Source organism: Lycorma delicatula, chromosome 6, assembly GCF_047948215.1.
Source record: "Lycorma delicatula isolate Av1 chromosome 6, ASM4794821v1, whole genome shotgun sequence".
Taxonomy (NCBI): Eukaryota; Metazoa; Arthropoda; class Insecta; order Hemiptera; family Fulgoridae; genus Lycorma; species Lycorma delicatula.
This window is the reverse complement of record NC_134460.1, coordinates 58,735,735-58,763,721: the sequence shown is the minus strand read 5'-3', so window position 1 is coordinate 58,763,721 and position 27,987 is coordinate 58,735,735. Positions and strand designations below refer to the sequence as shown.

At 27.6% G+C, this 27,987-nt stretch overlaps 1 protein-coding gene across 1 annotated transcript in view; it reads right to left on the bottom strand.

Annotated features, from left to right (window-relative positions):
* Positions 1–27,987, bottom strand: part of LOC142327097 (pancreatic triacylglycerol lipase-like) — an 85,774-nt gene that overhangs the window by 10,166 nt on the left and 47,621 nt on the right. Inside the window, exons 2-4 of the mRNA XM_075369947.1 lie at positions 26,335–26,413; positions 20,055–20,203; positions 10,210–10,455 (exon numbers count right to left, since the gene is read on the bottom strand). Of these exons, the coding sequence (XP_075226062.1) occupies positions 10,210–10,455; positions 20,055–20,203; positions 26,335–26,413 (474 nt within the window). The remainder of the gene's footprint in view (positions 1–10,209; positions 10,456–20,054; positions 20,204–26,334; positions 26,414–27,987) is intronic.

Here is a 27,987-nt window from a genome sequence, read left to right as displayed (position 1 = left end):
CAAAGTTATGTGAATTGATGATGTATCATATGTGAGAAAGCTCTGCATATTAATAGTGTATGGAAAGATTTGTTATTATATGTTAGATATAAGTTATGGATATGATTAAGTATATTAGCTGAGGGTTTTTTGTACATTATAAAAGTAAACATGATATTTATTTTGAATACTATACGGTTAAGAAATCTGAGTGACGTGATGTTTATCTATTCTCTACTCTAAGTTGGATTATAATTTGTTGCTGAATATTAGGTATATCACGCTGCAACTTTGTCTTATGTTAGCATGTACAGAATTAGACCACAGTAATGCCATTAGAATATTTTGTATCTTTCATATTGTTTAATATGGTAGTATTTTTGAAGGAATGTAAAAATATTTTAAGCAATAGTTCACAAATAAACTAACCGATTGATGCATGACTGAATCTAATGTATATTTGTTATTTATGAAGTAGTTTTGTTCTGTTGTAGTTTTTATTAAGGGTATGACTTTGGTTATAAGTACTATGAAATTTGTTTTTTAGTGATTTTAGTAGGATATTAATGGTTTCTTTTGCAAGTACGTTAATCCAGAGATTGGTTACATTAAAGGATATCGATGTACAGTTGCCTGGGGTGTATATATCTTTAAATTTGTTGATAAGTTGTGCTACATTCTTTATGTATTATCTGTTTTTAGTTAAGGAAAACCTAATGTTTCATCCATAACCTAATTATTCTTCCATAATATTTATAGCTACCTTGTGTGAAAGAATTGCTGTGTGGTTAATAAAGGATCTAATAACTATTCCTTGTTAAGTTTGGGTTGTACTTTTAATGTACTTGTTTAAGGGGACATTTGTTTCTGATATAATTGTACATTCTTTAACTATTTAATTTTTGTTTACTAATCTGGTTTTTTTCTTTACATTCTATGATTTTGTTATGGAATTTATCAAAATGTAAAAGTTTCTTTTGCAGGTCGAAAAATGTTAGTTTTTATAAAAGGTCTTTGTTTCAGTTTATTGGAAATTATTAAACCATTTTGTTTGTGAAATTTTTTTTTTGTGTAATGATCCTTAACTTCATGTGTAAAATGTATGGAACGTAGATTTTTGAATTTCATTGATGTTGACACTGCTGGTTTTTTTAAAATTAATTATAAGTTCCATGATTTTCAAACTATAAAAATCCTATTCAAATGAATAATTAAAAATATATTCTTTTTTTTAATAAAAATTAATTTAAACAATCTAACATATAAGTTAATTTGTTTTAAAACCTTATGGTACTTAAATTAATGATATAATTTGCTTAAATCAATTTACCTGGTAGTACTAGCATCATAGTATTAGTACAAGATGCCATATAAAAAATTTTACCTCATATTAATATTAATGTTTCATATATCTGAAAAGTAAATTATTTAAAAATTTCTTTAGAGTAAGATTTTCAACTTTATAACCTTGGCCATTCATTTAATCATTTATATTAGAAATAAGATAAATATTAAACACGCGTAAGGCAACCATTATGTATTATGAGCTGTAAATTATATGGTAAAACATTTGATGACAGTTTATATTCAGCAGAAAATTTTACAATAATATCAAAGTAAGAATAATTTGAAATTTTTTAGAAATTATGGAAAGTTTAAATGGAAGGATATTATCTACATTACATTGTTAGGTCTACATAGATTGTTAGATATATAAAAATGGAAAATGTATTGCAGCAATCATAAAAAGAGTTATAAACTCTTAAAATAGCTGTGAAGATTTTTTTTGTAATCTGTTTTTTAAGGAATCATGGAATCAAAGGTTGGCTACTCTGGTTCTAATGTATTTTAGGATGAAAAGAATTAAAAATGTATTTCAAGAATAAATTTCTACAAAGTACTTGTTTAAAGCTAATTACATTTATAAAACTTGAACTCAATTACATTTATCAAGTAATTGATATTTCTTGCACTATTTAAAAAAAAATAAACATTATAAGGAAAATATGACCCTGTATTACTTATCAGTGATGAGTCATTAGCATGTCAGAATATATCATTTTGTTTGGTTGCATGCAGTCATCTATAAATAAATTAATATTTTATTTAGATGGCTTCACAATTATTACACATTATATAGGTCATGGAAATGAAAAGAAAGAAAGGTTGGGTGTGCTACATCATGGGAACTGCCACCACTGCTTATAGGAACTGCCCATCACTTGCCTGGATAAATAAAAAAATATTGTGTTAAAACTTTGATCAAAGCAGCATCATAAATTGGAATTAGTAACTGAAATAAAAACAAAATAAAAAAGGTAAAAAAAAATGGCAAAGTATTGCATGACTTTCTGGGCTATGTCAGTCAAAAAGTAAAATGGTAAAATCATAAAAAAATTATAAAATAAATAAATTCTAGGCAAATCTGAAAAATAATAGTAAAATAAAAAAGTAAAATTGCAAAGAAATAAAATCAGAAAAAATTCTACAAGATTATAAAATAAAAGTTTCTTAAAAAATCGTTATATATATTTTTGCACAATTTTGTCATGTTAAAAAAGACCCTTTTCAAAGATATTTTCCCATTTTAATATGATGAATTATATTCACCAAAATTAATTTTTTAAGCACTAAGATCAGAAAAATAAAAAAGTTTCTGAACCTTTAAAAATTTAGGAGACCAAAAATTAAAGGAACTTTTTCATTGAGAGTAATGAGAACCAAAATAAGTTTTAAGCATCAAAATTCCCAAATTTTTAATATTTTTTTTTTTTGTTTTAGGGACTTCCTTACTCTGTGGGGGAAATTTATGATACCTAAAAGAAAAAATTAATTTAAAAAAGAATTGTTCAAAAACATTGAAAAATAAATTAACTTTTATGAAAGTAATGAAAAAATTGCCTTTAATTTTGGGTTTGGAATATAATATAGGTACCAAAGCTACTTTAATTTTAATAGCCCTTTAAGTTATAAAGAAAATACAAAATAATATTAATAATACAAATTAAAAAGAATTTGAATTAAAATCGAAGATGGGTATATATTAGAGTTAAGGATAAATTATATGAAAGACGTTTCTAAAAACACTCATATAAGTTAAGCCTAACAAATTTGCTTAAGTAAAGTTTTCTCTAAATCTAACAATTCCTTCAATAAAATCTAAAAATAAGAAAATTTTTACATTTGCATTAAAAAAGATTTTAAAAAATTTTAAATTTAAAAAAATTGTAAACATTTCTTGACATCTGTATATGAAGTATAACCTTTCAAATTAAAAAAAAAATATATTTAAACCAAATGGATCAAAAGAACAAAATATTTCAATTTAAGAGGGAGGAATTGATTTTTTGAATTTTGTTTATTACTTATATATGCATTGTGGGTAAAAGATTTGCTTTAATAAAGTTTTTTTCTAAAATACCTCTGAAGAAAATCAAAATTGGTTTTTCAAGAACCCATCCTATTAACAAAGTTTGAAAAATCAATACCTTATATGTTGAAATATTTGAGCCAAATTTGAAGAAAATTGGTTCGTTCAATCCTGAGATATAAAGCCACTGCTTGGCACTGCGACACACATACCTACAAACTAAATATGTGCATACGTACAATAACATGTGCATATGTATGCACATACAGACATATGCTTTTTTGGTGTAGATTAACCAGATGGACCCTAAAATGTAAAGATTTGAAAAAACCTGATATTCCATTTATAAAATGAGTACTATACTCTTTTAGCTAATCTAACTATATTCACCTGAAAAATAAAAGTAGAAGATATTAATGAAAATTATTTGAAATTGTATTATTTATGAACTTAAACAGATATGCTATTTTTAGTTAATGTTATATAAAAATTCATTTACAGAATAATATTGGATCTATAGAAAAATCATCTTATTTAATTTTAAACAAATTGGTGGGAAGATCTTTTGAATGGGTTGGTAATTTATTAAAAATTTCAAAGGAAGTATAAATAAGGTCTTGCTCATACAACACATTATTGTGCTATTTGTTTATGTCCGGTGTGACATAAATAATCATTGTTAAAACCATTTTTTTCTTTTCTTTTTTTTTACAAATGTTTTTATAAAATAAAATGATCGATCTACTAGGATGATTGTATTAATTACATTTTTTCCAAGTTCTAAAATAGGTTTAAAAAAATTAAACCCAGAAACTAACCTTTATTAAAAGAAAGGTTTCTGGTTAAAAAATCAAATATTTGACCACACAATAAAGCAGTTGCCTAAGTACTGCAAAATGGATACCATAAAAACCAATTTTAGATCCCAGATAAGATGGTAAACCTACATATTTTATAACCTGATGGTTCCATAAAACCTAAAATTTCAAGTAATACAGTAATGTTAAAGGATGTGAAGTAAGGTAATATGCCAGTGGTCAATGTTAAGTTTTATAAATTAGTTTCTGTAGGTCATCAGTTAAACAATGTTAGGCACAATTCAGTGCATGCTGTTGACATTTATTAATAACCTCATAAACTACAAAAAAGATTTGTGGAAATAAATTTTTATGTACCATGTTTAGAAGGTGACTTTCAAAAGTTTATCCATTTAATTTTTAATAAAAAAAAAAAATGAACAATTCTATTGCTATTGATCAATGAAAAATATAAAACCATTTAAAACAATTGTTGAACATTTAATTAAATTACTACTAATGTGGTTTATAGATGCAGTAGTCACCAAATTAGTCAAAGTTTAAACTATAATGGTTGGCAGTACTCAAATGTTTATCCTCAAATTAAAAATTGTGCTCACCACTGATTACTAACATCTCATTTCCATTCAACTGATCAAAGTTTATAATTTGTTTTAAATTTGGAAGGAAAATTTTTATAAGAAATCATATGAACTTCAATTTTCTGCAGCTTGTTTAACATATGAAACTTATGTAACTCAAGTTACATATGTAACTTTCTTTAGACTTATGTAACTTATTTCCAAATAACCAAAATTTGGGCTTAATTTACTCCTGAAAAAACCATTGAAGAATAGAAGTTATGAAGTCATACATGGAATTTTCATTGCTTATTTTGTAATAAATTCATTTCATAATACTGTTTCAGAAAATTCATCCCTTATTTTAAATATAGTTAAAAATAATAGTTTTTTATTTTTTTTTACATTTTGAACCAAAATCATCAGTTAATAATCTGGCAGAAAATAAATATCTGTAATGATTGAATTATTGATGTTAGGAATTCAAATATTCAAAATTTGTTTAAAAATAAAAATCTTAAACTAGATGCTCATTTTAACTACTAACAATCATGCTAAGTAGCTGTAGACAAATAATTAAAATTAAATATTTATAAAAATAAAAAAAAAACTTAAAAAATAGATTAACAATATGAATAAAACAAAAACCTAACACTTGAGAATACTACAGAAAAAAAGGATTTATAAATTAAAAATATTTAGGAGTAAATAGTTTATCGGTATTTGTAAAAACCTTCTATAATACATCATTATTTATTTTATTCATCTATTTAAAAGAATCATAACACTTTTTATCAAAAACAAAGTCTTTTTCTTTCTTTTCTTGTTTAGTCTCCGGGAATTACCATTCAGGTATTACTTCAGAGGATGACCTAAGTGAGGATGATATGTATGAGTGTAAATGAAGTGTAGTTTTGTACGGTCTCAGTTCGACCATTCCTGAGATGTGTGGTTAATTGAAACCAACCACCAAAGAACACCGGTACCCATTATCTAGTATACAAATCTGTATAAAAGTAACTGCCTTGACTAGGACTTGAATGTTGGAATTCTCGACTTCCAAATCAGCTGATTTGGGAAGACATGTTCACCACTAGACCAACCCGGTGGGTATCAAAAACAAAGCCACCGTGGATAATCTGTACTGTGAGTTAACAGTTTTAGACTATATTAAGGCCAACTAACACTTAAGACATGGATTGTGCAAGGCAACATTTTATTATTTTTTAATTAAACATTTTTATATTTTTATGAGTACAGGTAGAATTACACATTTTAATTCTTCATTTAAGTAACTTCTAGATCATTATCAGGCCTGATTGAGGTCTAAAAGTAACCCCAAAATTATTTAGTATAAAAACTAACTTAAATTTTTTTAAAAATGCAGATTTTGTAATAATGATCATCATTTGATGATGTCAATATTGCCTGCCATATTGATTGATTATCCATTTAGCAAACAGCTCATTCAGTGTACATTAAGTACCCAGTACAACCACAAAATTAAAATTTGAAAGTAAATTAACAAGATTTATGAACTTGGTTTATTATCATTATAATTAATAAGTTATAAAGAAAAAATACTTTGTTTTATTAAATGATAGTGTATTAAAAAAATTATACATACATTTATACACTCTGTGTGTGTGTGTGTGTGTGTGTATATATATATATATATATTTTTTTTTTTTTAAAAGCAATTTTTTTAATAACCATATTCCTCTGCACCAGTACAAATTAATTTATATTTAATAGATCAATCCTAAGTACAGAACAATTGAAATAGGATGACTTACCTTATTTCATTACATAACAGAAGCACTATCACGAATTTTATTCGCATCATCAGCTGCAAACATTTTATATATATATATATTACAAAACCATTAAAAACTTGCAATCCATGGCACCACACTGCCAATTCCCTTATAATTTTATGCTAAAAATATTTAATTAAAAATTAACAAAGTCAAAATTAAAATGTAAAAATGTAATTAAAATAAAGATAAAAATTAAATAATTAAAACTTTTAAAATATGATTGGGAATAAGCATATCCAGTATCCACAATCATATTTTAAAAGTTTTAATTTTTATCTTTGTTTTAACTACATTTTAATTTTGACTTGGTTAATTTTAATTAATTGATCTTTGTAATTTTAAACAACTTCTATATTTTATGATTTTATCTCTTGTTAGGATTATAATTTAAAATTTTTAATTTTAAAAGGTTTTAATTATTTTGTGGTTTTAAAGTACGATATGTTAAATTTAATTAATTTTTTTTTAAATTGAATTAATTTTAAAAATATTTTTAACATAAATTATAAGTGAATGGGCGTTGTGGTGTCATGGATTGCAAGTTTTTAATTGTTTTGTTATATGTATATATATATATCCCTCTATGAATTATGAGACCTTGTCGATGGTGAGGGGGCTTGAGTGCTCAGTGATACAGAGTAGCTGGATCGAAGGTGTAACCATATCGGAAATTATCTGTTGAAAGCCAGACTAAAGAATGATTCCTGAAAGGGGACAGCAACTCTTTCAGTAGTTTTTAAGGGCATAGGTCAGGAGGACTTAAACGGCCATATCTTTATCACTCAATCTTCTGAGTACTGTGCAGCTGAAAGCAATGGAAAACTACAGCTGCTTTTTTCCAAGAAAATTTAACTCTCTGCATTTTCATATAATAAAGATGGAGGCACCTTCCTTGTTAAAATATTCTGGAGGTAAACTAGTCCCCTGTTCGGATCTCCAGATGGGGACTACTAAGGAAGGGGTCACCAAAAAATTAAAAACTAACATTCTACAAGTTGGAGTGTGGAATGTTAGAAGTCCAAAAAAGGTTGGTAGGTTACAAATTTAAAGAGGGAAATGGATAAATTAAATGTAGATGTAGTAGGAATTAGCGATGGGAAGAGGAAAACAACTTTTGGTCAGGTGATTTTAGAATAATTAACACAGCTTTAAATAAAAGGCAGGCAGGAGTAGGTTTCATAATGAACAAGAAGATAGGGAAGAGAGTAGAGTATTTCAAAATGCATAGCGACAGAATTATTGTAATAAGGATTAAATCAAAACTTAAGCCAACAGTTGTTAACGTCTATATTCCTACAAGTGCCCATGATGATGATGATGAGGTAGTGTGTTTATGAAGAATGACAAAACAATAAAATACATAAAAGGGGATGAAACTTTAATAATAGTTGAAGATTGGAATGCAACCATTGGAAGAGGCAAGGAAGGAAATATAGTGGGTGAATACGGGCTGGGCAAAAGGAATGAAAGAGGGGACCAACTTATAGGGGACCGTCTAAAACCTTGGGTTTCAGACGATATATTGCAGCTGATGGATGAACGTAGAAAATATAAGAATGCTAGTGATGAACAAAGTAAAAGGAACTATCGACAATTAAGAAATACTATAAACAGAAAGTGTAAACTAGCGAAAGAAGACTGGATTAAAGAAAAGTGTTCAGAAGTGGAAAGAGAAATGAACATTGGTAAAATAGACAGAGCATACAGGAAAGTTAAGGAAAATTTTGGGGTACATAAATTAAAATCCAATAAGGTGTTAAACAAAGATGGTACAGCGATTTATAATACGAAAGGTAAAGTCGATAGGTGGGTGGAATATATTGAAGAATTATATGGAGGAAATTAATTAGAAAATGGTGTTATAGAGGAAGAAGAGGAAGTTGAAGAGGATGAAATGAGAGAAACAATACTGAGACCTGAATTTAAGAGAGCATTAAAAGATTTGAATGGCAGAAAGGCTCCTGGAATATACAGAATACCTGTAGAATTACTGCGCAGTGCAGGTGAGGAAGTGATTGATCGATTACAAACTGGTGTGTAATACTTATGAAAAAGGAGAAGTTCCGTCAGACTTCAAAAAATGTGTCATGATACCAAAGAAAGCAGGAGCAGATAAATGTGAAGAATAGAGAACAATTAGCTTAACTAGTCATGCATAAAAAATCATAACTAGAATTCTGTACAGAAGAATTGAGAGGAAAGTGGAAGTAGTGCTAGGAAAAGACTAATTTGGTTTCAAGAAGAGAATAGGGACAAGGGGAGCAATTTTAGCATTCAGATTAGTAGTAAAAGGAAGATTAAAGAAAAGCAAACCAACATACTTGGCATTTATAGACCTAGAAAAGGCATTCGATAACGTAGACTGGAATAAAATGTTCAGCATTTAAAAAAAATTAGGGTTCAAATATAGAGATAGAAGAACAATTGTTAACACTTACAGAAACCAAAAAGCAACAGTAATAATTGAAGAACATAAGAAAGAAGCTGTAATAAAAAAGGGAGTCTGACAAGGATGTTCGCTATCTCCGATACTTTTTAATCATAGAACTAGCATTTAATGATGTTAAAGAACAATTTAAATTCGGAGTAACAGTACAAGGTGAAAAGATAAAGATGCTACGATTTGCTGATGATATAGTAATTCTAGTTGTACACAAGACAACTGCATGAAAATAAACAAGAACAAAATAAAAGTAATGAAATATAATAGAAATAATGAAGATGGACCACTGAATGTAAAAATAGGAAGAGAAAAGATTAAGAAGAATTTTGTTATTTGGGAAGTAGAATTACCAAAGATGGATATAATAATATATAGCAGGAGCGATATAATATACCGAATAGCACAGGTGAAACTAGCCTTCAGTTACATATATAATTTGTTTACATTAAAAACTAATTTAAACATCAGGAAAACATTTTTGAAAGTATATGTTTGGAGCGTAAAGCTTTATATGGAAGTGAACCTTGGATGATCGGAGTACCTGAGAAGAAAAGATTAGAAGCTTCTGAAATGTGGTGCTACAGGAGAATGTTAAAAATCAGATGGCTGAATAAAGTGACAAATGAAGACCTTTTGCGGCAAATTGATGAAGAAAGAAGCATTTGGAAAAATATAGTTAAAAGAAGAGACAGACTTATAGGCTACATGTTAAGGCATCCTGGAATAGCCGCTTTAATATTGGTGGGACAGGTAGAAGGAAAAAATTGTGCAGGCAGGCAATGTTTGGAATATGTAAAACAAATTTTTAGGTATATAGATTGTAGGGGGTATACTGAAATGAAACGACTAGCACTAGATAGGGAATCTTGGAGAGCTCCATCAAACCAGTCAAATAACTGAAGACAAAAAAAATATATTTACATATAATGTGTGTAGTTGATGATGCAAATCAAATTCACTAAAGCGCTTCTGTTATGTAATAAAATAAGGTAAGTCATCCTATTTCAATTGTTCTGTACTTAGGGTTGATCTATTAAATATAAATTACTATATATATATATATATTTTAACACACACAATTAACATATATATATATATATATATATGTTAATTGTGTTAGCATGTGTGCGCGCACGCACGGGTGTGTGTGTGTGTGTATGCATATGTGTGAGTGTGTTTATTATTATTTTTTAAATTTATTCATTTTATTTTAACAGACCTGTTATTCTTGATAAATTGCCAGTTAGTATCTTCTGTCCAGCAATACCAGCAATATGTGCACCAAGGCTATGGCCAATTAAATGTATATTTTGCAAAGGAACACCTAATTTAACAAAGAAATCAACCATTCTAGCGATTTTGTCTCCAAGATTTCTAACTAAAAGACGAGCCACTGGATAAGGTTTTCTAGATAACTGTTCCCAATCAACTGAGATTACATTCACATCACTTACTGTCAAATAAGCTGTAAATAAAACATATAATTTATTTTATGAGAATGTACTTTATGGTTGTTGTTATTATTATTATTATTATTATTATTATTATTATTATTATTATTATTATTATTATTATTATTATTTTCAATATTGTTTACCTTAAAATATTAAAAATTACAAGATATCATAAAATAAGAAATAACACCTATATTTTTTCTTTTTAATTAAAGAAATAACATTAAATTCAATTACTTAACCATTCCTAGTACTATTTTACTGTCTTTGTCATACTACTGACTTCAATCTGTTTAATAATTGTCACTGTTTTGGTTGACTTTTTGCTAGTTTTAATACTGTTGACGTTTTGCTGGTTGTTGTTTTGCTAGCTTTGTCATGCAAGTTAATGAGTTATATTAGTGACTAATGCAACTTGTATTTTGATATTTTTGTGTGAAAGGTCTTTTGTAGATCTGTGAAACCAAGTTTTAAGAAAGTAATATACAAATACAATTTATAAAACCTGATTTCAGTAATATTTGTTGCAACAAATTTAAAATAACTGCCACTAGTCTCTAAAGTTGGATGCGTCTATTCAACTAACTACTAATTTTTTCATGCACTGATAAAATTCAGTAGCCAGTATCTCTTCTTATTCTAGACTTCATCATGATAAATAATCACATTCAAGTTGTGATTAATCAAGTAACCCAGGCTGTGATCTTGTGATAACTAAAACTACATTCTCTCTTAAATCTTTTATTTTGTTTCGTAAACTTTTACATTTCTTTATTATTTAATTGTTACTTTCTCTTCAGGATTCTTCTTTATAAACATGCTAGCTTGAAATTAATTATATGAATTAAATTTTTTTACCATTTATAAATTAACACCATTATAAATTTAATTAATAATTCATATACATCAACATTATACCATTTACAAGAGCTAAAAATATATTCTAACAAATAGTGACACTCAATATTTACAGCAGACCAAAAAGCAAGCAAATCTGATCCTTTGACAATAACACATCAGAATTTGAATCATATTCCTTCAGTACACATTATTAGTTTTTAAGAACAAAGAGATAGAATACAAACAGAATGAAAGAAAATGATGTGAAGTTAAAATACAAACAACATTCAGGCCAGTTACTACTGTTCAAGTAAATTCAAATCTAGAAAAGCTAGGATAATGATAAATATATTAGATGAATGAATGAAGGAAAACAATTAACGTAGAAAGCTGTATCAACATACAAGAAATGTAATCAATAAAAAGGGCAAAGCTGCAAAGCAAAACTGTTTGAAGTGGAGATGAAATGTTAATAATTATCTAAACATAAATATGACATATTGAAAAATGAGAAAAACATTATGATGAAATAAAAATAAAATGTAATAATAGTAGAAATTTAGATGGAAGACCATTGTTAAGGGGAGAAGAGAGAACTAGTAGTTGGCAAAAGTATATATATATATATATATATATATATATATATACATACATAGTATATATAGTATATTTGTACATTTAGTATATTTTATATATGTACATATATTTTTAGTACATATATTTTTGAATTAATGCATGTATATATATATATATATATATATATATACATGCATTAATTCAATCAACCAAGTACAGAATTAATAAAATAAAATAGGATGATATCTAACTTATTTCATAATCCAAGCAAGAGCACTTTTGCGAATACCTCACATCAGTTGCTCTATAATTGTTTTTTTTGCTAACGTGGCTACAGGGATTTCTATTTTATTTTTATTATTAATATTTTAATTTTGACTTTTATTTTAATTTTTTTATTAATAACTTCATATTTTGTATACATGCAATTTTTATATATGCAATTTATATATTTGTATATATATGCAATTTATATATATGCAATATATATATTTATATATATATATATATATATATATATATATAAATATATATATAAGGACTGTATAGCATTTCTGATTAAGTGCTAAAAGAGGAAAGAGAAATTGTTAATGATTTTAAAAAAAATCTATACTATGATTTGAATTTGGGATAGTCTTGAAAGATTTTGAACAAAAATAATGCAGTAGAAATTGTTGATTTACCGTCTAAATTATTAAGTTGCCTGGGAAAAGTAGTACAAAAGGTATTGCACACATCGATATATAAAATTTATGAGACACATATATAGCTACAAACAAATTGTACACACCGATTTATAAAATTTATGAAAATTGTAAAAATATCTATCTGTGTCTGAGCTAATCTCACTCTACATTAAACTGCTCATTCAGTAAGCTTCATATATAAAGGTAGGATATAACTTAATGCAGATGCTTAAAAACGCAATAGTAAAAAAATACTAAAATCCTTTAATTTTAAAGCATAAGTCATAGATATAAATATTTTAACCTTTAAACTGGATTACTTTTATCATACTTAAAAAAAAAAGAAGGAACTGATAAATATTTAGCACAGCTACACTACAACTTTAACATTTCATGCTTATGTATTATTGAATAGAATAGTTTATAGAAGAATAAGATAAGAGATGAAAGGTTAATATCAAATTAGTTTCAAACAAAATCTTGAGTGTAGAAAAAACAATTTTTGGCATTTCAGAGGCAGCTGAAATAATGTAAAAGATTTTTATAAAAATATGACTGAAATATAAAAAGTAAACTACAATATTTACTAGTAGTACAAGAATTGGATAACTATAATGGGAGGAAAAGGCAAGGTGAATTATAGAAAATAATAACATAAGGATTTAGTCCATCTCCTTTGTTTTTAATCATTTATTCAGAAGGAACAATAAAGGAATTAATAATAATAATAATTTTATTTCAAATTAAATAAAACTTCATAAACTAATTATAATTCTATTTTACCATCAAAATAGATTTAGTTTATTAATAATACGGTTTAGACAACACTCCAAATTCAAAATTATTGGAAATTAGGTATCTCTAGAGGCAAGCCTGTTTCAGATATTACCAGCAATATAATTAATTAATTAATATAATAAGAGCAGAAATAAAACATCAATTTAATACAAATTTAAAATAGGTGAAAAGTAGCATTCACCATAAACTAATTGTATAACTTATTTTCCATTAAAAAACAGAAATGTCACTCAATTGACATACTGACACTTACTGTAATCAAATTTGAACATTCAAATATAGAAGACAAATATCATATCACAATTAATATCATCACATCAGTTATATATCAGATATATTGAACAACATGAAAGGCCAGAGCGATTAACATATATTTGTCAAAAACTCAAGTAATGAGTTGATTGGTTGGTGTAATAGTCCAATCAATCAACCTCATAAGAATGGCAATTGGTCAGTCGACAGGAAGGAACGTTCTGGATTATCAATCTCAATTATTTTATTCAAAAGGGATCTTTTTCTCATGGAATAAGTTTCAGCTTCCCTGATATCATCAGGGAGTTAGAAATCTTAGGAGCAATATAATAATACGATCTTTTGAAATATTCTGGAAAGAGTAATACTTTTTCCCTTATTTCTGCCGGACTGTATGATATTATGACCTCCTTGCAATGCATCCTCTTCTTAAATAGAAGTATTTCATTAATTTAAGGATGTATAATTGTCTTATAGGTAATATTTTTAATTCCTAGAAATAGGTAACAATAAATTTAATATAGGTTTATTAGCAATCAACTTCAACTTAGGTTTTTGGATTATAATTTATCTAAAAACCAACTCAATAACTATTTATGTTATGTACCTCCCCAACTTGTTATTATATAATTGCACAAGAGAAAAGTACAACATTTTCATAATACAATTTGAACACAAGTTTTTTATGTAATAGAACTTTCTTATAGAAACCCCAATAAAATACTACTATGACAAGAATATAGTAATAGAACAATTTTGAGAGAAAAGAAACAGTCTTAGAGCAGTAAATAAAAATATTAGAATTTACTAATTAAATTATTGTTTAGAGTGAACTAGTTAAGAATTAGAAGAAATAATGAACAGTTTGATTTTACTGCTGGGGAGTAATTCAGTCAGAAATTAAGCAAGATAAAAAGAAAAGTGACCGAAAAAAAAGAGAATGTAACAGAAGAAAGCATAATAAGAACTATAATATTAAAATCATTGTATGCAATGTACCAAAAGTTGCAGAATTTTATTATTTAGGTAGTAGATTATCAAGTATGAGCAAAAACAGTCTTGTATTTACCAAATTTTTTTTTATGCAGAAAATACATCAGTTTGGATAGCAAACTTATTTTAGAGCTGTAAAGACATTCTTAAAATATTTGTAATGAACGTGCAGTAGCGAAATAAATAAATTGGGAAGCCAGTAGAATAAAGATAATGTTTTTTTTTAAATTTGGTATAACAGAAAAATTTTGAAAATTAACTGAGTTTGTAGAGTGTAAATTGAAGAAAGAATTTATAGCAATTGGTGGACCATATGTGAACACATCCAGGGTTAGTGAATTTGACTAACCATTTTCATAAGAAGGAAGTTCAGAGGGTAAGTATAGCTTAAAAAAGTCAAAGAATAGAATGCTTGAAACAGACTGTTTAACATTAGGATGTAAAATGTATGTTGTTGCTAAGAGATAATTACATAAAAAGGAATGTAGAAGTGCCTCAATCCAATCAATCAAGTGAATAATGAAACAGAAATATAAAAAAATTAAAAATTATGAATTTTAAATTGATTTATTTCTTCATAGTATCTTGATCAAGTTATCATCAGCATCTTTCTCAGTGAAATTCATGTTTCCACTGTTGTTAATAGTACCAGTTTAAAAAAATTTAGGTACCTTTTAATTATGTAGATGAATAATATAATCAAGCTGCATTGTGTTTATTAAATAAACAATATATTAAATTTTAATATACTGTTTTATTAAAAATAGTGTATTTGTAAATTTCATATTATTCAACTGTGTTGAGATTTTTATTTCTATGTGCTATTTGTAAAATTTGCATGTTAGGGTTAATGCCTTAGTATTAGATTCCTGATTCTTTGAGATAATTTAGGAAAGTTGAGTCTGTTTTATGAACCTACATGTCTTCCTTGCACCTATAAATGAATGCATGTCTACCGTCCATCTAATGTAGTATTTAGTGTAATTACTACAGTTTAATTTATATACTTTCAGGTCCCTATGTTTATTAATGTGTGGTTTTTAGTTTGTTTATTGCTACATTGTTTTCAAAATAATAAACAAAATATGCAAGGTCATTAGCCAATTAATAAAAAACATAGAATCCAGAAATATACAAATTAAACAGCAATGATTATTGTACTACATATTACCTTGCAAAGACTGAGTGCATATTCATCCACAGATACATGAAATACAAACAGACCTAGACATAATAGAATTAACTTTTGTTTATCACTCTTAGAAACAGGATACACATATAAAGACATTAATTACAACATGTAAATTTTTACATGTAGAACATAAAAACAAAGATTTCACATTTGAATGTTATGAAATTTACAAACACATTAAATTTGGCAAAAACAAACCAACAATGCATAAATAGAATATATTCCTCAACTAACATACTTAAGGAATTTCCTCACCTTTTAAAATAGAGGTCATGAACAACAGAGTTACCAGCAATTCTGACAAGGAAGTTAATGATATTTAACTCAGAAAAGTCTTCAGAACAATAGGTCCATTAATTTGAAAATGTGTTCTTAATTACTTTAATGTTATCACATTTCATGCTGTTCAAAAAAAATTATTTTCTTTTTTATGTTTAACAGCATTGATCTTGCTGATCAACAGAGTTTTATGTAACAAACTTCAAGATGCTTAGGTAGGGATCAAAGTAAGTTTTCAAGAGCAATACCAGCAGCTGCTATGAAATACAATACATTAATTCAAAATTTGAAATAAAAAATAAAATAAAAACTAGGACATTTTTTTAGATTGTGATAATTATCACAATTAAAAAAATTATGTAATAAAAAATATACCATTCTCTAAGAGATATTGTAGAATGTAACAATGAAATCAACCAGTCACCTTCTAATGATCATTTATCATGGTTTACTTACCTCCTACCTTTTTTTTGTTTGTTTTTGTTTAACCTCCGGGTCACTTATCTCCTACCTTAATTCTTCCTACTTACCTCACAAATTCCTTTTACATCTACTTCTAACAAACCCATTTCTAATTTTAAATAATTTAGCCCACAATATTAATTTAAATTATTAATATTCTATAATCTGAATTACAGAAATTCATTGTTTTTTCACCTTTGAATCATCTTCACCAAGGTCCAGGTCCCTATTCAGAAATCCAACAGGAGGTATTCCATATCAATTACATAAGAACATTACAACAAATTTTTGGCAAATGTGTTTTTTAGCTTACTAATTAAATATTGAAATCAAACAATTAGAAGGTACAACAATTCTACAATAATTCACAAACAGAAAAAAGATAAGTAAATAGTTTACTAATACATTTAGTTCAAAATTCAAAAAACTGTGTAAGTATGTAAATTGATGGACAAACTATAAAGTAGCCACTTTGTGCTTAATACACAAAATATGTATGCCTCAAGTGGAAGAATTTTTAGTGTGTACCTCATCATATTAAACTAAATTAAAAAAAAATATTATTAGGAAATAAAACTTTCCTTATATTTTCTTTCTTAATTACCCCTGGCAATTTTTCCCTTTCCTAAATATTACTTAATATTAGGTTTCTGGTCCCCCTTTCTCAAGGTGGAATCATTCCATTCCACCTTGAGTTATGTCAAGATTCCCATTAAAATGTGCTGTACAAGATCACAAGTACAGGAAAGTTTGGAAAAAAGTTTGTTATTATGCAACTGATGAACAATATGTAGTTTATTTACTTATATTCATAATTTATTTATTATTAATTTTTCCACTAATAGGAGTAAAATAGTATATTTGATTTTTTGGTTTTAGTACTCATAATGATTCATCAAAAAACAAGTTGTCAGTGAAAAGTCTTGTAAGTTTTCCTAAATGAACACATTATTGTTCTCTCAATTATTAATTCATTTCCAACAAAGTTATTATCTCTAACTTCTATTTAACTCTGATAATTACATATTGTTTACGCCATTGCGTAAAGCAGTTTTTAAGTTATTTCAACTGATTTGGTATTTGACTTATTTTCATCTAATATTTAACAGTATTTTGATGTAATGAATATTTTAATTATAAATAAGAAATTTTTTCATACACTGAAATTAATGCATTCCATTCAACATACATATAAATATATGCTCAGTTGATTTTTATTTATGACTTTTGTATTGATTCTTTATTAAGATTTAATTCTGTATTATTTCATGTGTATAATGTTTAAAAAAAAAATAATAAAATAAAAAAAAAGGAAGAAGAACTAAACGTAGACATGTTAGATTCGCTCAGCTCCTTTCAGATGCACTCGGCTCCTGACGATTTAGCGGCTCTTCATCATTCACACAGCTCCTTTCGGATGGACTCGGCTTCTATCGACAGCAGTCGGCTCTTTACAGTTCACTCGGCTCCACCTACCCTATATAAGCCGGCTCACCACTAGAGTCAGGTCACTTTTCACTTCTTCTTCATCACTCTCACTTCTGCTTCGACAGTCTCTCGTTGTGGTCACTCTCTTCTCTTCTTGTGTGTCGTCTCTTCGACCATCGTCTCTCTCCATCCTCTCACTCTGTCTCTCTCTGATCACGGTCTGCAACCATCATTCGAGTGATCATTGGTGCGTCTTGTAACTCTGGTATTGTTTGGTCAAGCTTCACACTTCGTGCGGTTGACATGTTCTGCAACAATGAATCTTTTTATTCTGTGTTAAGGATCCTTTAAACGTTGTGTTTGTGCTTTTTCTTCTCTATAACTGCATTATAAAATATTAACTTGAAGGAACTTATGTAGACGTATATAGGGTCCACGATTGTGAGATTAGGTTTTGTGCGACTGAATATCAACATATTGGTGTTTTTCGTCTGTTGAACTCTTTGTTGTTATAATCCAGATTGCATCCTGTGCCGATGAGTGTCAAGATATTTGTTTTTCACTAACAAAAAAACAGTAACCGTCTACCAAATATTAAGGTAATCCTCTGTTAAACAATAAGATACTATTATTATACTCTGTATTGTTATTACGCACTGTGTTTATGTAAAAGAAATATTTAATGTAATAAGTTTGCCTATACTTTACTTAAGGATTGTTGTATATAAATATCGCACAAGGAGATTTTGTGCAAAGCATTTGCCTTAACAAAATAATAATATGTAATAGTGTTTTTTTGCATTTTTTTGTTTTTATAAACATGGTTATATAATTCTGTTTTTCATTCTGTTAAAAATAAAGTCCAATATTCTTTTGGCAAAAACGAGCTATTTGTAATTTTATTTTTGTAACTTTCCCCAACACATACTACATGTTTTTAAAGTATATTCTTGCATGAGTACTATTGTTTGATTTAATGTAACTGCTATTATAAATTTTGTATAAATGATTCTTTTACAGTTCCCTTAGATCATATAATCATTACTTGAGACTAATCAAATCAGTACTCACATATTATATTAATCATACTAAGTCTTATATGACATTCAGTATCCGATATGATTAAAAAGTTACACATTTTTTTAATTTTAAATAAAAATTTTATTGTTAAATCTGCAGGAGACGTGAATGAGTTTGTTATGGTTTTAATAAATCTCTATTGGGGGTTCTATATATATACTAAGTTAATATTAATTATTTATCTTGTTTTGGCAGACTTATTGCATTTTTTTTTTTTTTTTTTTTTTTATTTATTAAAAAGTTAGTTTTTCTGCCATGTTGGGGGTCTTACACTTGATTTACAAATTTGATATTTATATATTTTATTCATTTTCATAAACCTTACAGTAGTACATTTGAAACACCTTGATAACTTACACCATTATGGCACAAAAATAATTACAAAATTTTAATTTTGGGAGTCAATTTGAGGTGAACCTTAAGGCTGATTGTGGTCATTTATGTATTTTTGTAATCTTCTAACTTTGCTTAACTGAAATCCAAAATCAAAATCTAAGACAAAATGTGTTCACATACACACATCCATATTGAATATGGATAATGGAATAACTAACTGTTCTTTCGTTGAAAATGCTGTCAGTATAATATACAGATTAAAGTGGTATATTAAGTAAATAATCTAATAATGTGACTTTTTTAAAGATAATTTTTTTCTGAATTTATTCAGGTGTAGTACACCGTAAAAATAATTTTTACTGCTGTTAATAAAGGAATAGCTGAACAAAACCTAATTATAGTCCACATTTCAAGTTCTTCTTGAGATGTGCAAGTGAAATTTTTAACATAAAAAATCTCTTTTTCACATAGGTTTTTGAATTTTCCCAAGTTTCTGCTTCTTCTATAAAGAATTAGAAGATACAGCAGATAAAGAAAATTATTAAAACATATTTTAATGTAATTTGTAGAGTAATTGTCTCTTTGCATATTGATTCTTATAAGATTACTAGAAATAAAATATAAACATATCACCATAAAAGATTAATCATTTGAAACAAAATTAAAAGTACTCAGTATATATACTTACCATTTCTTATACTTCTGTTTAATGTAGAATTTCCATGATTTCGCCAACCATGTATAATTATTTTTATTTCTTTAAAAATATCTAAATGTGAGTTTATGATGCTATCAATATCATCTATCCTAAGCTGGTCATATACGTCTGTGTTTCTCCTGGAAAAAGAAGTAAATTAAATTAAAGATTATTATTCTCAGATAAAAAGAAAATAATATATTTATAAAAGAATGTTTATAAACATACCAAGTCTTTTCTAAAAGAATTCAGTTCCTGTCGATTCAGAGCACATTGCTCAACTTTTAAGACAATTTGATTTAGAGATTTAATTTAAAATACTGACCCTGCTTTATTAAAATGAAGCTTCCTTAATGTAACAATATATTATTTATTTCACAGTATAGGAAAACAAAGGAGGAAAGAAAGTAGTATATTTGTGTAATGAGATTTATGAGAAAGGTAAATGGCTAAGAAATTTCTTATCAGTTGTAATGGTACCAATTGGGTGAAAAAAAATCCAATGGTTCCAATTGGGAAGAAAACAATTCAATCAAGTGCGAGGAGTTCATAATAACTATAGGTTTGTTGTCACTTGCAGCTAAAGTGCTCCTGAGAATTATGAACAGAGGGATATCTAGCAGACTTTCTGAATCAATTGCTGAAGAACACTTTAGTTTTCAGAAGGGAAGGGGTATACGAGATGTTATTGGATTACTGAAAACTATTGGTGAAAAGGTATATTGAGAAAGGAAGAAGTGTGTGTTTATAGTTTTCTTAGATATTGAAAAAGCTTTTGACCAAATACAGTGGGATAAGCTACTTACCGTTCTAAAAAATAAAGTGTTGACTGGAAGGTAAGAAAGCTAATAAGTAGTTTGTACCTTGAACAAGAAGTGAAAGTTTGAGTAGGTAATGACTTAACAGAGAGGTGTTAGACAGGGATGATCTCTTTCACCTACCCTATTTAACATTTACCTTGAGGAGATCATAGGAAAGTGCACAAAAGGAAAGGGAAGTATGTGTTTTGGTAGGAAGAACATAGAATACATCAGATTTGCTGATGACATGGTACTGCTAGCAGCAAATATCAAGCCACTTACAGGATTGCTGACGAACTTAGATGGACTGTGTAAGGACTTTTATGAAAATAATAGTAAGAAAACTGAATTCACGGTGATAAAAAAAGAAGGATAAGAAAAGAAGGTTAGTTAACTAAGTAAAGTCCCTTATCTTGGAAGCATTATCTGTGATGAAGCACAAAGGAAATAAAAATTAGAATTGCAATGACAAAAGAACCTTTCATAACAAAAAAAAGCTTGTCGTGTAATATGCTTGATAACATCTGAGGAAAAGACTTGCCAAATGTTTTAAGTGGATTGTAGAAGGAAAGTGTTTTATATGGTGCAGAGATTTGGGTTTTATGCAAGGAAGATGAAAAAAGATTAGAAGCTTTCAAAATGTGTTTCATGGAAAAGAGGATGGAAAAGATAAAGTGGACAGACAGAATTAATAATGATGAGGTTTTAGATAGAGTAGGAGAGTGTAGATCACTACTGCGGACTTTGAGAGATAGAAAAAGAAACTGTATTAGACATGTGTTACGAAAGGACTGTTTGTTAAAGGTTGTTGTAAAGAGTACAATGGCAAAAAAGGGAGATAAAGATGAAAATGGAAACTGCTCGGTTAAGGTAAAAAGAAGTTATGTTCATACAGAATAGTTAGTTGAAAATAGAAAAGAATGGAGAGCCAATTCTGTATGAGGACCTGCAAAATAACAGAATATTGACGTTGATTACAGTATGATTCTGAACCAATTCTTGATGTTAAACTTTTCAAATCGTGTTTGATAGAGTTAGTCAGTATTTTACTGTTCTTAATTACTCCATTAAAATTTGTTAAGAAAACTACAATTTAAAACTATTTTAATTTTGATAAAGAATGAAAGACAAAGAAAATTTCATTATATGCTGAGCCTATGTTTCCAAAATTTCTCTCTCAGAATTTCTCCAAAATGACATAAGAAATTGCCTATGTTGCTTCATCTCAATATAGCCCTAATTTTGCACAGTTTTAGGATGTAAAAAGAGAAATTCATAATTTTTCATTGGCTTTAAGTCATTGATTTTGCATATTTTCATCAGTTAAATAATCATAAATTTGTCAAAACTCTTCTTTTAATAATACAGAATCAATTTAATAAAAGATATTGCAATATTATTATTACTGTTGTAAAATGGCAGTAACTGATAGGTCTGTTGAAATGGCTTCAGATAATTACGATTCATTGATTACAGTAGTTGTGTTTAAATAGAAATTGATTAGAATCCACTACTGCTGATAATGAATGATACTACACAGGTGCTGTTTTCAAACTAATTAATTAAAACCTATTAACCTAATAAACCTAAACATACATTAAGCATAACTACTGTTTAGAAATTTTTCATTGAAATTATTGATATAGCAAAATTATTTTTCTAAATCTGGCTGGTTTTGTAAACAGCATCTCAAATTCACAATTGACTTAGTGACATTTGTAGTAGTAAAATTATTATAAGTAAGAGCATATCAGTACAGTAAAAATAATCATGGCCAAAGTCGTAATGATATTGGCAATCTCCTTGATAGTCTTTGTATTACAAAGAACAAAATTCCAAGTGAGAATTGTGAGCATGTTCAAATGAATATTGTATACAAAGAAAAATGAATTTTTGATTTAGAAATATAATTTTCAGTAAAAATGTGTAAACATATGATATATGACTTTTTTAATGGTAATTTTTTTCTGAATTTATTTGTGTATAATACACTGGACAAAAATGGTTTGTAAATGTTACTGCTCTTAATAAAGGAAAAGCTGGACGAAACCTTAATAATAGTCCACATTTCAAGTTCTTCTTGCAATGTGGAAGTAAAATTTTTAATGTAAAAAATCTCTTTTTCACATAAGTTTTTTGAATTTTCCCAAGTTTCTGCTTCTGCTGTAAAAATTAGGAGATAAAGCAGTTAAAAAAAATCTTATTTCCTACATCACTTCGTAAAAAATTTTGAAGGCTGTCTTTTTTTATTTATCTGACCTAGGGACAACAGGATGTAATTTTCAATTACAGTTGCCCTACTTGTTTTACTTCCTTGTACGAAGTAAAGGAAGTATTGTGATCGCAAAAAATTTCGGTTTTCAGATTTCAACAGAAATATCCATTTTGACCATCCCTGAATCCATTTTGAATAGTTTCAGCATGACATCTGTACGTACGTATGAATGTACATACCTCGCATATCTCAAAAATGAGTAGTTCTAGGATGTTGAAATTTTGGATTTGGGATTGTACTAACATCTAGTTGTGTACCTCCTCCTTTTGATTGCAATTGAATGAGCCATGTCCAATTGAATGTCAAAAAAAGGCCAAAATCCAAAAAAAATTGGATTTTGGACTTTTTCTTAACTTCAGTAATAAGCCCTCGTTGAGAGCTCTACAACGATATATCATAAATGGTACTTATTATCATTGGTTCCAAAGTTATAGCCAAATTAAATTTTAATTAATGAAATATTTGGATCTTACAAGGGGAAGAAACATCGGTTCAAATCAGACTTCATCTCCTTTTTTATTTTTTTTTATTTATTTTTTTAAACATTTTTATTTTTTTAAATTAAATATATTGATTTATTAATAACTACTAACCCTTGATTTATTAATAACTACTAACCCATGGTTATAAAAAAAAATTACAATAAGTAATTATTCAATAATAACACAATAAAAAAAAATATGAAAAAAAAATCAGAAGTTATTAGTGAAATAAAATTTTATGTACTTCTAAAATGTGTAAATGTAATTTAGTAGGCATTATTACATATGTATGTATGTATGTAATAGAGTTGATGAAACATCTGATTATTTAATACTAATTGAAAATTATAATTTAGAATCTTATTATTTTTGGATTTTCTAGTTTAATTTCTGTTTAATTTTATTTAATTATTCTGGAATTTCTGTTTAATTTTATCTTCATTAAATTTAACTACAGAGTGACTGAAAAGGAAACCCTTACAAGAACAACATATACACTGAGACATACATGCCCCAATCTTTAATAAATTACAAAAATTCTTATCTTTTAATTCATTACTCCTCTGATATTGTCGGACAATATTCTCCCCAAGTTGAAGTAGATCATCATTTCGTTTATTCGTTTTTTAATTTAATTTAATAGGGGTACAAGGAAGTCATGTGGTGTCCACATCATTTTTTTAGAATAAGATGAATTTCAAAACAAATTAAAAATGCAATATCTGACAGAGATTCAAACCAAAAACCTTCCAGATGAAAGCCAGAGACACTCTACTATTTCATCATGAAGGCTTTAACGAATAACTTAAGTGAATGTAAAAGCTTTTTCTGTAATCAGAAATAAAATAATGTTAAAAAATAATAAAAGTATATTCTTTTTTTTAGAAGAGGAGTTTATCATAAAATCTTCCAATGGCTAATATGCCATTTGAATGAATAACTACTTATAAACACAGAAAACAAATGATCTCTTTTTTAAGTGTTTAAAATAAAACTAAAAAATTTATTTATTTAGATTATATTTAATTGTAGTTTACTTAGAATATTTATTTGTATTATTATACTGTTGACAAATCTATAGAAATTCATGTGCATATATATATATATCTATATATATATATGTGTGTGTGTGTGTACATACTATATGTATATACACTCACATACATATATATATATATATATATATATATATATATGTATATATATATATATATATATGTGTGTGTGTGTTTGTGTGAATGTATGTATGTATGTATGTATGTATGTAAGAAGAGTTTAGATCAGGAGTAACAGTAAAAGGTGAAAAGATAAAGATGTTACAATTTGCTGATGATGTAATAATTCTAGTTGACAGTAAAAAAGATTTTGAAGAAACAATGAATGGCACAGATGAAGTCGTACGCAAGAACTACTGCATGAAAATAAACAAGAACAAAATGAAAGTAATGAAATGTAGTAAAGATAAAGTAGATGGACTACTGAATACAAAAATAGGATGAGAAAAGACTATGGAGGTAGAAGAATTTTAATATTTGGAAAGTAGAATTATTAAAGATGGTTGAAGCAGGAGCTATATAAAATGCCAAATAGCACAGGCGAAATGAGTCTTCAGTCAGATATATAATTTGTCAGGAAAACATTTTTGAAAGTATAAGTTTGAGCATAGCTTTATATGGAAGTGAAACTTGGATGATAAGAGTACCTAAGTAGAAAAGATTAGAAGCTTTTGAAATGCGGTGCTATAGGAGAACGTTAAAAATCAGATGAGTGGATAAAGTGACAAATGAAGAGCTGTTGCGGCAAATAGATGAAGAAAGAAGCATTTGGAAAAATATAGTTAAAAGAAGAGAGAGACTTATAGCCCATATATTAAGACATCCTGGAATAGTCGCTTTAATATTGGAGGGACAGGTAGAAGAGAAAAATTGTGCAGGCAGGCAACGTTTGAAATATGTATAACAAATTGTTAGAGATGTAGGATGTAGGGGGGTATACCGAAATGAAACGACTAGCACTAGATAGGAAATCTTGGAGAGTTCCATCAAACCAGTCAAATGACTGGAGACAAAAAAAAAATATATATATATATATAATTGTTAATATGTGTAAGTAAGAATAATAATTCCATAGGCTTTATTATGTCCATAACATATACCTAAACATAATACAACTATCTCAGGACAACATTTGAGATGTTCAGGTAAACTATAAAATGTATTTTTGGGATTGTGTGCTAAAAAGTTATTCTAAACTTGTTTTATTTCTTTCACTCACTTGCAGGGTAGATGTACTACAATTTCTTTCTGATGAGTTTGAGCTAATAAAACGTGATTGATGAACTTGTTCATTTATAGTTTTATGCAGAAGTTATTAATAAGCATAATATGTCTTCAAAAACTGTTGTGGATAATTTTGGACCTTATATTCTACTTAGTATTCATTGAACAGAACATCAAGCTTGATTTTGAATGTAATATGTATATTATTCAACAAAATTATAGAAATATTTAGATTAGCTCTTCTTCTCTACATCAGCCAGTTAAAAACTGACTTATGTTATGGATGTTTTAAAATAATGAGCACTACTTGCATCACACACACACACACACACACATACACACCTTCATTTTAAAAACACTTTAATTCTAACTACTTACTTTTATAATAAACAAGCTTTTTGTTACAAAAAAAAAATAATGATAAACAGACATTACCTGGTGTATAAAAGAAATTGTACATCATCATCTTTTACTAAAGTCCAACTGAACTGTGTCATCCCTTTGATTTTTTGCCCTGGATGTAAAAGAAATATGTGAGAACTAATTAAAATTATAGTGATACAATTTTATCAAAGACTTAAAAATATTTATTAATAGGAATAACATTAAGGACTACCAACTGAACTTTTAAATCATAATAGCTGTATAGAATTTTAATGTTGTTGAAAACATAGGATTCCTGCCTGTTTGAAAAGATTTTCCCTAGACCATGTAAGAAGGTTATTATAAATTGACTTCTGATTGGTTGTTGTAAATAATCTGTTTGCAACAGCAATAGCCAATAGTATCTGCAATCTCTTAACATACCCATCTGTTTCTTCTCACAATTGTGAGATATATGCTATGATTAGTATTTTATTAACGGAAGTATACATTGTAGTAGAGATTCATCAACAGTTGTGTTGTATTTAGAATAATAACTTTATTAGTAAAAGTATTGTGCGACGGATTAATATCAGAAATTCAGAAAATGATTGAGGTGCGCATAACAAGGCAGCATATACAAGTAGACACAATCAAACCCAAAAAAATGAATGTTACATTATATTAGTGCTACAATGGAACTTATAGAGATTATGGGAACACAGTACTGTAAAATATTTATTGTAAAACATTGAAGAAGCTTTGGAGATCAATCCAAAACAACAGACGCGAAATGCTTGTAAAGTGTATTGTTCTTCTGCATGTCTATTCATGACCCACTCTCTAGATTGAAGAAAGGATTTATTTGAGTAATTCAAATAGGAGATTGTTCACCTTAGTGACTAAACTTGTTATCAAGTGAACATTTTTACCAAGAAGGTATGATTAGCTATCCATGAAACCAATGAGGAGTTACTGAACGAAATTAATAATTTGGTTTTAATAAGGTTTGGTGCCTTGCTGGTAGAGGACAGTGTCACAGTAATTAATTGCTTGAATATGAGTGCAATTATGTAGGAACCGATTTATATCTGTAGGTAAGTTATATATATCTATAGAATAAAAACATTACTAGTGAATCTTTATTTTCTTGACTAGGGTTTTCCTGCTGCAGCAGGGTAACTTATAAAAATTTCTAGTAGATGTATGTTCATACATGTGTGTGGGCCTGTATTTTGATTATTATCTTTTGATGGATCAACATAAATTATTTAAAAATGGTTCAAAAGATTTCTACATAAAGACCATTGATGGCATTAAATTTTGGTCAAAATTAAACAAAAAATGAGACGGTAATACCATTTTTAAGTTTTTGAATTTTTGTCTGGAGGACATAGAAATTGAGCTTTGGTATCATGAAGTATTTATTGAGTTATTTAAAATTCCACAGTTTTAAGTCAATCAGATTTAGGGGAGGGAATATATTCACCATTATTTCTAAACAGTTTCTCTCTCATATTCAAAACCCATTGTTAAAAAAAGATGAAATTTAGTACAAATATTGGGATATATATATATTTTTTTTTATGCTATTTAAGTATGGAAACAGATTTATACTGGATATCTGAGAGGTATTTGGAGGCAGAAAGAAATTGGGTTATACATGTTAAAAAAAATCTACATTATGGTGGGTTTATAATTTTTATCCGCCATATTCAATCAAAC